At 32.5% G+C, this 13,560-nt stretch overlaps 1 protein-coding gene across 1 annotated transcript in view; it reads left to right on the top strand.

Moving 5' to 3' along the window:
* Positions 1-629: 629 nt before the first annotated feature.
* HDX (highly divergent homeobox) overlaps positions 630-13,560 on the top strand; it is a 146,971-nt gene continuing 134,040 nt past the window's right edge. Inside the window, exons 1-2 of the mRNA XM_065901211.1 lie at positions 630-776; positions 6,045-7,163. Coding sequence (XP_065757283.1) covers positions 630-776; positions 6,045-7,163 — 1,266 coding nt within the window. The remainder of the gene's footprint in view (positions 777-6,044; positions 7,164-13,560) is intronic.

Raw genomic sequence — 13,560 nt, 5'->3', positions numbered from 1 at the left:
CCGCTCCGCGGCACGTGGGATCCCCCCAGACCGGGGCACGAACCCGCGTCCCCTGCATCGGCAGGCGGACCCTCAACCACTGCGCCACCAGGGAAGCCCTAAAGAGAGATTTTGACTTAATATATAAAATGAACCCCTTTATCCCAGAAAAATAAAAGAATAAACGCACCCTTTTGTTTCGGAGCACAGCTTTTGGCTGTAAGACATATGCCAGATGCCTTGCTTGACAAAGAACAGTGAGTGTCCCTGTTGATAACTGATCACCTATGGCTACTACCATGCCACAATCTCTGGCTTTACTAGCCATAAATATTTATTTTGGTGAAAGAAGCTTTTTCTCTCCATGCACTGACACTAACCAGATAAGGGCTTTCCACTTTTTTTTTTTTTTTGTCTTTAAAGTTGATACTTTTTCTGAACAAATTCAATAAAGTTCACATTATGCATAATATTCATTGAGAACCTCTCTCCCTTTAGCACACAAATTATTGCCCATTACTGGGATTATTTCACGTAAAGAAATCTTGCAGCTTGAAAGCATTGAAATTGTATCAAAAAACAAAAACGTGCAAATTCTACACAAACCCAATTTTTATTCAAATTTTCAGAGTATCTTCTTTTATTTTTAGATGAATCTACGTTCTGTATTTACTGTAGAACAACAAAGGATTTTACAGCGTTATTATGAAAATGGAATGACAAATCAAAGTAAAAATTGCTTTCAACTCATATTACAGTGTGCACAGGAGACTAAGCTGGACTTCAGTGTAGTCAGGGTAAGTATTGAGGTCTTAAACTCTTGAATTTATAGCTTTGTACTACAAGTCATAATTGCTTAATATGAAAAAAACTATCAGGGTGTGAAGTCACTAACTATAAACAGCTTCATTTCCCTGGTATAAAATTACTATTTTTTAATAAATACCTAATCATTTAGTATGTTTTTGTTTTCTATAAATACCTTGAAAGCACTAAAACTTTTGCATTTTAAATATATCTTTTAAAAATCCCAGTCCTTTGAACTAATAGGTACCTTTAGGATTAGTTGCTGATCTCATGCTTGGTTTACACCTAGAATTTATCTAGATATAATCCTCCAAACTGATATTAGTAAAACAAACATTTACCAAGGGAGTTAGCATATTTTCTTGCTGTGTTTAAATTTTTCCAGCAGGTATTTATGACTTTAGTATTTTTGTCTTTTTAGGAAAACCTATCTTTTTTATGAATATCTTTTCCTCCTTTTAAGTAAAATGTATGCATTTTAATGGATTAGCAAGTAAGGGACAAGAAATCCCTAGGGAGGAAAATTTCCTTTATCACAACCATTGTTATTCAGCTGTAAAAATCAGAGCTGCTACACATTTGGGAAAGGCAGTGAGAAGGTGATAGAGAGGAGGCAAAAGATAAACCTAACAGAACTAGTCACAGATTTCATAGTGAGTGCATAGGTCCTTTCATGATTGTCTGAACGGGCTAAAAATCTCCCTGGAGCGAAACCTTAGGGATTCAAAGATTAGCAGTTTTCCCATCCTTGTCATTCATTAGGCTAATTTGGTAAGAGAAGGACTTCTATTTAAGTTTATTTTTCTGTTGGAGGAACTTTTAAAGACCCCAAAGATAAAAATCTCTTGATAAGAAGAATTCTTTAGAAAATCTATTATTTAAAGACTGAAGGATATATTCACCTTCAAATAGGGAATTATGCCACCAGTTCTAGGAGGGAAATATCCAGGATATCTGTTTCTTGTTTGCTGTGATCAACCATCATACTCAGATTTTTGTAAGAACTAGAAATATCTCCTGTTGATAGCTCTAAATTCCCTATTTGCAATACCTTTAGTAAAACCTCGAGAAAAAATGTAATTGACTTAGAAAAATTATTTTAAAATGTGTAATATTTCAAGTTGATGAGTTTTCCATTTTATAAGTACAAACTCATTTTTTTCTGCAATAACTTCTTTCTTTTCTTCTCTCTTATTTTACCATTACTTTAAGATGAAAAGTCTTCTTAGGCAGCTGCTTTGTGGACTGTGACCTTTCATATTTACAATTTGCTATTGCAATCTTCCCCCAATAATTTACTTGATTGTACTTGAATATTGAGAGTGTTGAAATACAAAGGTTTATATCTTGCTCCAAATGGTGTGAAATCTGTAACAAGTAATGGAAATGAAAGAAGTAAACTTTCTAGAACGTAAGCTTACAAGTAAAATGTTATGTAAGTTATAAGGAATGGTGTGAAACAGATTCATTCTCTCTGTTCTAGGAGAGTGTTTATTCTGCAGAAATTCAGTCTTTCTAATCTAAATTTTAACACAATTTTGGCAGCTTTTCCAGCCAGAGGAGAAGGGAGTTGTTTATAGACCCATTATTCCACAACCTCCCCTGCACCTGATATTCTGCTAGGTCTATATGTTCTACTTGAAAGGGACCTTCCTTTATTATTTTTAATATAGTATTTGAGCCTAGTATTTTGCTAGGTCTACTTCAAAGAGATCTTCCTTTATTATTTTAATATAGTATTTATTGTGTTTTTTCCTCAAAAGAACTAAAATCTCACTGTACTAAGAACTTGATCCCAATGTAAAAAGAACTTAAAAGGTTAAAACATCCATGATATATATATATATATATATATATATATATATATATATATATATATATATATATATATATAGTGGGGTAAAGGAACAGGAAAACAAAGAAGGAGGTATAGAAAAAGGAAAAGTTTGGAGACATTGACTTTCTAAAAAAGGACTGAAAAAGAATTTAATGGACACCAAGGATTGGTTACCCAAATTTATTGCCTTTCTTTTTTTCTATGTAGTATCACTTTATTAGTTCCAAACCCCAAATGCTCATCATATCAATTTGATTGACCCATTTTTTCTCTCTCACTAATGAAACATTTGGAATGAGAAATTTACATTCTATAGGCAATGGTAAATTTTGGATCCTGTAACTGAATGACTTTTAGTAAAATTTAATTCAGTTACTGGTAACCTTTAGGTAATGCATTTTCTTTATTTTCAACATTTTACTAAAATATATTTCTTAACTATATACTTTCCTACTTTACTTCAATAGAGACTATTGAAAATAACTGAACCTTTACTTTTTGACTCAGGGTTTTACTATGGAAATCAATTATTGTACTGTGCTATAAAATAATAATGCTTACAACATGGTAAGTTATATGGAGTGACTTTCTCCTTTACTAAAGAACCCCAGACCATTTAATGATTTCTCACAACAATTCTCTTTTATTTTTCCTTTCTTCTCCTCTTTAGTGAGTAGTATTTAATGAACATTCTTAGTTTTGGTGCTATCAAGGTGTTTTCAACAGCAATCACTATTACCAAAGCCCCATCCTGTTTTGTTAAAAAAGAAAAAGATACCAGGTTTGTTAAAATTATGTGTAAAATAAGATAAGGTGTGTTTTAAGTTCAGGTGTTGTCTGTTCAATAAAGTACATGGGTCTTGTGACATCTATATTGGTTGCATTCTGCACAAGTGAAGCTGTTAGATAGCTGAGTTTCATATTCATGTGATATTCATTTTACTATTGCATTTTACTTTTTTATGGGTACATGATATAGATATCTAGTAAACTATATAAGTAACTATATATATGAACTATAAAACTATAAAAGTAAGCCATAAATTTGCAGTGCACTAAGATCACTTAAAATTCCTATGTTAAGGTAGGTATTGTGATGAGAACATGGTAGGTTGTTTGTTTTCTTAGAAATCTTGCCCAGCGTTGCCCTCCAGATGTAGTAGATCTTGAGTTTAAATTTTACCAATTCACTATGCTTTCCCATTGAAAGTTTTAAAATATTGAAATTACAAACAAATGCATCATGCTTCCTATGCATAGTTTTATTTGAAAAGCCATACACAGTGACTTATTTTGAATATCTGTAATATTCACTTTTTTGAACCATAAATTGAAATTATATATATCCCCAAACATTTCTTTTTTTTTAAACATCTTTATTGGAGTATAATTGCTTTACATTGTTGTGTTAGTTTCTGCTGTATAACAAAGTGAATCAGCTACACGCATATATATATCCAGCTAGTGGGAAGCAGCCACATATTTCTTTTTAAATATTTCTCTTGAGTGTATACTTTAGAACCTTTTAGTTTTTCTCCCCTGCCTCCTTCTCTTGTGACATTTATATTCATTTGTCCCTCTGCTTATAATTCTCACTTCTGCTGTTTAGTAAAGCTAAATAAGAGTAAGTTTTAAATTCCCACAGCCTCATGTGAAGCAAAAGGGAGCATCTCAGTTTCTGGGACATTTTATTAGATAAGTACTAATTATAAAAGTAAAATGTCCAACAGAAGTGGCCAACTCCATTTCAGGAGTTTCTCACCATAGTGGAAGGAGAATGTTCTTTGAGGTCAAGTTAAATTGATTTTGATTCCTTGCTCTGCCAGTAGCTGACAGGATATCTTTCCACAAGCTAGTTAGTATTTCTGAATCTCAGTTTCTTCATTTATACAATTAGAAAATAATACCTGGCAAAGGAGCTAATATATATGAAAACACATAATGGGGATTCAATACATGTTAGCTTTTATTTATAGTATTACAACATTTAATGTTGTATATAATATAAATATACATTGAAAATTGGATAATTTATGTGGTTTTCAAAAGCACATCACACAAAATTAACCAAATACACTCTGCACCGTGTTTGTGCAAGATTAGTTCATTTAATGTTTTCACTTATTTATTTTTTGAAATTCTTAATAGATTAATGTGTTTTGGTAGTTTATAATATGGTATGCATTTTGAAATAATTATAAAGTTTACTAATAATTTTATGGAACATAATATTTCTTATTGCATATTTTAAGAAGAATCATGATTCAGTGTAATAATACTAAGATTGTTATAATAAATTACTTATATAAAAGTACATAGTTTGTAATCAAATTCTAAATGCCAACCACTGGTATTATTTTTATTAATTTTGGGTTTATAAAAGTAATACATATTCACTGTATAAGATTTGGTAAATCGAGAAAAACATAAAGAAGAAAATAACTACCACAAATTAATGACAAACTGGGAAAAATATTTGCAACTTGTGACAAAGTGCTGCTACCTCTAGTAGGAAATTGCTCTTATAAATCAAATAAAAATGACAAATACCCTAATATAAAAATTAGTAGAGGTAATCAGTAAGCAACTCTATCAAAGTGATGTAGTAACTAGAGAAACTCAAATCAAAACAGCAATTATATACCTTTTCTTAACTCCTGCGCTAGTAGAGACTACAAAAAGATAATGCAAAGTGTTGTTGAGGGTGTGGGGAAACCAGAACTCGTATACGTTGGAGGGTAGTTTGAAAATATCAAAAAGCCCAGCAATTTTCCTTCTAAAGATGGCATTCTAATGGACCAATAGTACAAAGATGCATGCACAGTGAAGTGTATTGCTATATGGTTTAAAATAGTGAATATTTCTAAAAGTAATCTAAATATCTAGCAATATTAAATTAACCAAGTTATGATATATTCATAGAAGTTGTTAAATCTGAAGATGCCTAGTGTATATTTCTTTAACAATACTATGAGCATTTTCCAATGTCATTAAACATCCTACCTCTAGTATGTTTCCAATTTTTCACTATTATACATAAATATGATGAACATCTTTGCATATAAACTTTGTATACATCTAGGATTACTTTTAGGGTAAATTCCCAGAAATGAATTTACTAGGTCAAGGGATATAAACATTTTAGGGTTCTTGCTACACATTAATTGGAAGGGTTTTGAGGAAAAGAAGAATAATACAATTCTCCTATCAAAGTTCCTAGATATTTATTACGTGCTGGTCCCTCATTACCTCTGACTTTATACTTTAGTTACTTTTTCTTTTATTGTATAATTTTTTCTTTTAAATTTATATAGGCCTTGATTTTATGACAAATGAGAATATAATTTATCACATGGGAATTGTTTTTTTCTTGTTTTTTGGTTAAGAACTTTTCCATAATATCATTTTTTTATTCTTCCAGACGTGGGTTGGCAATAAGAGAAGAAAAATGAGTAGTAAGAATTCTGAATCAGGAGCAGCAACAACAGGAACTGTTTCTGGTACTCCTTTGGCAGCTCCAGACGTTACAGTCAGAAATGTGGTTAATATTGCTCCACCCTCAAGACAACAGTCTTCTTGGATATCACCCAATAATGATGTCATTGTAACTGGTATATACAGTCCAGCCAGTTCATCAAGTAGGCAAGGGACAACCAAACATACAAATACACAAATTACAGAAGCACATAAAATCCCTAGTCAGAAAACAGCCAGTAAAAATGATACTGAGTTTCAGTTGCACATTCCTGTTCAAAGACAAGTAGCACACTGTAAAAATGCCTCTCTGCTCTTAGGTGAAAAAACAATTATTTTGTCCAGACAGACAAGTGTGCTAAATGCTGGAAACTCTGTATACAATCACACAAAGAAACACTATGGAAGCTCTTCAATGCAAGCCTCTGAGTTGACGGTACCACAAAAGCCATCTGTGTGCCACCAACCTTGCAAAATTGAACCAGTCGGAATTCAAAGATCATATAAGCCTGAACACACGGGTCTAGCATCATATAACTTATGCGGGCAAAAGCCACCTATTAGAGACCCTTACTGCAGAACACAAAACTTGGAAATCCGTGAAGTATTTTCATTGGCAGTTAGTGATTACCCCCAGAGAATTCTGGGAGGAAATGCCCCACAGAAGCCTCCTAGTTCAACAGAAGGAACTTGTTTGTCCATTGCAATGGAGACTGGAGATGCTGATGATGAGTATGCCAGAGAGGAAGAGTTGGCATTGATGGGAGCACAGATACCAAGCTACTCAAGATTTTATGAAAGTGGCAGTTCCCTTCGAGCTGAGAACCAAAGTACAGTTTTGCCTGGACCAGGAAGAAATATGCCAAATTCACCAATGGTGAATATTAGAGACTTGTCAGACAATGTACTGTATCAAAACAGAGAATACCATTTGACACCACGGACCTCATTACATACAGCATCTACTACAATGTACAGTAATACAAATCCATCACGGAGTAATTTTTCTTCACATTTTGCATCATCAAACCAATTGAGGTTATCACAAAACCAAAACAATTACCAGGTAATGTGTATGTTTATTTTATAAAGGTTTTATAAAAGTTTGTTTGGTCTAAAAAATTGTGTTGGTAATCAATTAGACTTGAGATCTGGGTCACTTAACTCATATTTTGAAGTACTTTGATTTGTTTGCTTCTAAATAGTGGTTTGGGGTCAACTATTTAAAGAATCTTGTGCTTTATTTGTCACGTTTAAAAATGGTGCATCCTTTTTTTTTCATGGAATATAATAATTTTTATAACATGGTAACTATCTTCTGACATTTCAAATAGTTTTGTTCAGGAAATAATAGCCTTATGGGAAGCATGGCATTTCCTATCACTAAAATAGGACTGAATTGGCTAGACTCATCCTCTTGAACATAGATTATTCCTGTTATGACTTTTACTTGCAGTTTAGGAAGATGTCACTAGATGAGTGGTGCTTTCCCTGGGTATATAGTCAGGCAAGTCAATCATTTCTCTAGGCCACAATGGTTGAGAAATCAGAGCCTGCAGTAACTCAGCCAGCTGTTTTTTTTCTAAAAGTAAATGCTTTATTAAAACATTAAGTGCAACGTTAATCAAATTGTCTTTTTAAAAATGTTTAGAGAGAAGAGACACATTCAAAGTAAGAATTAAAGCAATTTTTGACCTGTGAAAAAAATAAGCATTATTTCTTTACTGTGTCACATATTTAGTTGTTTAGATATGCTTCAGATAATCTCAACAGTGAGGTATAAACCTACCTCAGAATATCTCTTAAGGCCATAGATCTTCTTTCTGAAAAAATCTGCTTTAGAGAATTTGAATAGCGAAGCAGGGATGTTTGCCATTTTTTCTTGCTGCTAGCTAGACCCTTTAATTTGTTCAACCACAGTATTTTTTATCTGTATTTAAAATGCTTCCAGGCTATTATCAACCAATATAAGAAACCAACTTCTCTTGACTCCTTTTATCTTATAGCTCCCTGCTACAAGATGAAAAGCATTAATAGAGTATAGGAAGTATCCCTCTGGCACCTATCTCTAACAGAATAGTACTCCATCATCATCATTAGTAGACATTTCTTATTAAGGATCTTTTCATTTTTCTGTGTTTGCTCTTTCCTAAAGCATGCTTAAAGTAACATTGAACTATACCTTTAAGATCCTTCCCAATGCCCCTTTTCATTCACCTCTTTTGTACTTTTTATTCCTTCAGCAGTGTTGTTCCTAATAATTGTAATAATAATAACATTTATGATTTGTTGAGGACCTTGCATGTACTAGGCACCATCAGTAAATTTATATACCTGATCTCATTTAATCTTCATGGCAATCTGGTCATATAAGCATTTTATCCATGTTTTAATATCTTGTCTAGAATCATACAACCAATACATGACAGAACGAGGATTCCAACTCAGAAATATATCATGTGTTTTTTTTTTTCTGCTTTACCATGCAGCCTAACAATTTCAACTTTATTAGAATATTTGGAGGCTTGAGAGTGCAAAGTTTAAGTTTTAATTTTTCGTAAACTGATTTCTCCCTAAAGGATAATTTAGCCTAAAAAAAAGACCTTTTTACAGTCTTTATCTTTTTTCCTGGCAGAACTTTTAAAGAAATAAAATGTATTTTATATAAAAGAACATTTTAAATGGAATAAATCTTAGCAATATTTTTGGAAAAGTAATCTCTTTAAAGAAAGACAATCTGACATAATTTAGAGCATGGGCTTAGAGCCAGACAGACCTGGATTCAAATCTAGGCTCTGCTACTTTCTACTCATGTGACCTCAGGCAAGTGTCATAACATCTCTGGGTAAGAGTTTCCTAATTTGTATAATGCACTTAATAATATATACTTCACAGGAATGCTATAGATGAAATAATACAATCTGTGCAAGCTTCCGTATACATTCCCTGGCACATAAATTTTCTTGTACTTATGACATCATAGTTGGAAAGTTAATGAAACCCTGCTAGTCCAGGTCTTCTTTATATTCCATTTCAAGTAAAATATTGCACAGCCCACAGTTATCACAGTGTGATTGAGGAAGAAATAGCTGTAGTGCTGGCTGAAAGAAGATTGTGATCAGCTTTCAACCTCACTATAATCTATGTATTAAAAGCCCATATATTTCTACTTATATTATAACAGAACTCCTCCAACTTGATCTGAGACAGTATGGTAGAGAGTTTTTGCATAGAACTCTTGGGGCATCACTTTGCCCCACCTTTCTTTTTTGTTTGTTTTTATTTATATATTTTTAAATTGAAGTATAGTAGACACAATATTATATTAGTTTCATGCCCCACGTTTATTTTAATTAGTAGAGATTTTAGGGAACCAAGGTAGCCTGGGGAAGTGTAGTCCATGAAGACTAATGTTTTAGTCCATTTGGGTTTCTATTACAAAAATATCCTAGACTGGGTGACTTGAAAACCAACAAACATTTATTTCTCACAGTTCTAGAGTCTGGGAAGCCCAAGATCAAGGTGCTGGCCGATTTAGTACCTGGTGAGTGCCTGCTTCCTAATTCATAGATCGCTATCTTCTCACTGAGTCTTCATGTGTCAGAAGTAGTAAGGGAGCCCTCTGGGGTCTCTTTTGTAAGGACACTAATCCCATTCATGAGGGCTCCATTCTCACAACCTAATCACCTCCCAAAAGCTCCACCTCCAATTGCCATTACTTTGGGGATTAGGTTTCAACATATGAATTCAGCTGCGACCCAAACTCTCAGTCCATGGTAGTTATCCTCCAAGATTTTGATGGCACTCTATTACCAAGCTATATTATTAGTAGATCTGGACTTAGAAAAATAAAACCTATGACCATCTTGTCAACTTTCTAGCTATGAAACTATAAGCAAGCAAGCAATTCTCTTTAGTTTCTGACCCTGGGACTATAATATAACAGAGATATCTGCCTCTTCTCTCTGTTGTACCAGGTATCTTCAAGCCGAGGTCCTATTCCTAGAGTATAGCCTAGTTGCAAGCTATATAGGTGACTGAGTACAAACTGAGGAAATGCACGAGGATGCTAAAGAGTTGAAATCAGCTCTGTTTTGGAGTCACTTTGGAATACCATATTAAGAGTTGAAGTGATGATAAGGAAACTGTCAGGAGGTAACTATACCAGGATACTATAGCCCAGTTCTATTTCAAAATCTCTATGGGTTGACCTCACTCCTTTGGAGCTAGATTGCAACTGTATTGGTCTCCAAAGTGCCTTTCACTTTTCATATTATGTCTATGTCAGCCCATCTTGAGTGCTGTGTTGATTACAGATTAATAATTGATGATAATCTATGTGAAGATATTGGGGTATTTTGGAAAACAAGTGCTATACATTCAGGATTTTGTTGTAATTATTATTATTACTTAAAAATTAAATGTATTCCCAACTCTTGTGAACTTCTTAAGAACTTAGAAGTTAATAGACATAGAGCACTTTGAGGTTTCTTTAAAAGCTACTAAAAAAGTACAATGTATCCCCCACCAGTGGGAGTACTTTGGTATTACCCTCCAAATTTATTCAGTATTTGTGTGCTTAAGTTCACTTTTTAAATAAACATGGAAATTTAATAGTTGTAAAAACTTTAAGCATCATGACATTCTAAACCAATAAAAATGGTATTTTGACCTGAGGAAAGTGAGGGCCAGTAAGATTGACTTTGCTAAAATAACTCTCAGGCAAATAGTAAACTTTAAAAAAGCAATAGTAATCTGTGTTGAATAGGTGTAGTTATCATGGATCATTTTTAAATGACTTTATTAAGATATAATTCACATAGTACAGCAGTCACACATCAGAAGTGTACAATTAAATAGTTTTTAATATATTCACAGCTCTGTTCAAGCAGTACCACAATCGAATTTTAGAACATTTTGTTACTTCAAAAATAAACTACATACTGATTAGCACAACAAATCCCCCATCCCAGTACTAGACAACCGTTAATCTTTCTCTATGGATTTACCTATTCTGAATATTATTATAAGTGGAATAATACAATATAATGTTTTTTATGACTGGCTTCTTTCAGTTAGCATAATGTTTTCAAGGTCCATGCTATAGTATGTATCAGCACTTCATTCTTTTACATTGCTCTATGATATTCCATTGTGTCTATATAGCATAAATTGTTTATCCATTCATTAGTTGATGGACATTTGAGTTGTTTACATATTGTCTATTATGAATAGTGCTGCTATGGACATTCATATACAAATTTCTGTGTGGAAATGTTTTCATATCTCTTGGGTATATATCTATGAGTGCATTTCTAGTTCATATTGTAATTCTATGCTTAAAGTTTTGAGGAAATGCCAAAAGTTTTTCTAAAGTTGTTGTATCACTTTACAATCCAACCATCAATGTAAAAGAATTCTAATTTCTCCACATGCTGACCAACACTTGTCATGTCAGTCATTTGATTATAGCCAGTATCATGGGTGTGAAATATCTCAGGGAGATCTTGATTTGCATTTCCCTAACAGCTAACAATGTTAACTCCCTTTTCATGTGCTTATTGGCCATTCAAATATCTTATTTGGAGAAATGTCTATTCAGAGAATTTGGGCATTTTGTAAATTGTTCTTTGAGTTGTGTTTAGATCTTCATATTCTCTATACTAGTCCTTATCAGATATATGACTTGCAAATATTTTCTCTCACTCCATATACTTCCTTTTCACTTTCTTGAGTGTATTGTTTAAACACAAATTTTAATTTTGGTGAAGTCCAATTTATCTATTTTTTTCTGTCATTACTTGTGCTTTTGGTGTTGTATCTAAGAACCTATTATCTAAGCCAAAATAACAAAGACTGACTTATATGTTTTCTTCTAAGAATTTTATACTTGTATCTTTTATACGTAGGCGTTTTAGCTGTTTTGATCTTGTTTTTGTGTATGATATGAGGTAGGAGTTCACCTTGATTATTTTGCATATAAATATCCAGCTGTCCCATCATCATTTGTTTAAAAGATTATACTTACCCCATTGAATGGTCTTGTCATCCTTCTCTAAATCAATTAATCATATGGAAGAGTTTATTTCTGGACTCTCAGTTCTATTGAATTGATATATATGTTTCTTCTTATGCTGATACAACACTGTTTGTATTACTGTACCTTTGTAGTAAGTTTTGAAATTGTGAAGTGTGAGTCCTCCAAATGTCTACTATTTATCTAAATTATTTCAACTATTCTAGGTCCCTTAAATTTGCATATGAATTTTAAGATCAGCTTATCAACTTCTGCAAAAACAACAGATGGAATTTTGATACAGATCATATTCAATCTGTAGATCAATTTGGGGAGTATTGCCATATTAATAATACTGTGTCTTCTGATCCATGAACATGGTATGCCTTTCCACTTATTAGGTCTTCTTTAATTTCTTTTAACAATGTGTTGTACCTTTCAGTTGTCTTGCACTTATTTTGTTAAATTTATATATAAGTATATAACTTTTAACATTATTTTAAATGGAATTTCTTTCTTAATTTAATTGTTGTTCATTGATTTTTGTGCATTCATCTTGTATCCTGAAAAAGTACTGAACTAATCTATTAGTTATATTAGACACTAGTGGATTTCTTAGGGTTGTATTTATGTAAAATCATGCCATCTATAAGCACAAATGGTTTTACTTGTGTAAAAACTTACTACATTTTCTTTTTCTTGACTAATTGCTAGAACCTCCAATCCAATGCTAAGTAGAAGTGGTAAGACATCTTTCTCTTCTTCTTAATCTTAAATGGAAAAAAATTCAGCATCTCACAATTAAATATGGTGTTACCTGTGGTATTTGTGTATATGGTCTTTATCAGGATGATAAAGAATAAAAGACCCCTTTTATTCCTGGTTTAGAGTGCTTTCATCATGAAAATATGCTGGATTTTTGTCAAATGCTATTTCTGTATCTAAAGAGGTATATTCATGTGCACTTTTCCTTTTTTTTTATATTAATATGGAGCATTACATTTTTTTAAATTTTCATTTTCTTTTTTTGGTATTTATTTTGCATATTTTTTCAGTTTTACTAAGATATAATTGACATACAGTACTGTATAAATTTAAAGTGTTCAGCATAATGATTTCATTTACATATATTGTGAAATTATTACTAAGCAATAAGTCTAGTTAACATCCATTATCTAATGTATAGATTTTAAAAAGAAAAAGAAAAAAAAAATCTTTCTTTCCTTGTGATGAGAACTCTTGGGAACTACTTTCTCAACAACTTTCAAATATACCATACAGCAGCAGTGTTAACTATAGTCATGACACTGTACATTATATCCCTAGTACTTATTTATCTTGTAAGTGGAACTTTGTACCTTTTGATCATCTTCGTCCAATTCCCATTCCCCCACTTCCTGCCTCTGGGAACTGCAAATCAGATCTCCTTTTCTATGAGGCTGATTTT

This window comes from Phocoena phocoena, chromosome X, assembly GCF_963924675.1.
Source record: "Phocoena phocoena chromosome X, mPhoPho1.1, whole genome shotgun sequence".
Classification (NCBI taxonomy): domain Eukaryota; kingdom Metazoa; phylum Chordata; class Mammalia; order Artiodactyla; family Phocoenidae; genus Phocoena; species Phocoena phocoena.
This window is presented reverse-complemented; position numbering and strand designations above follow the sequence as displayed.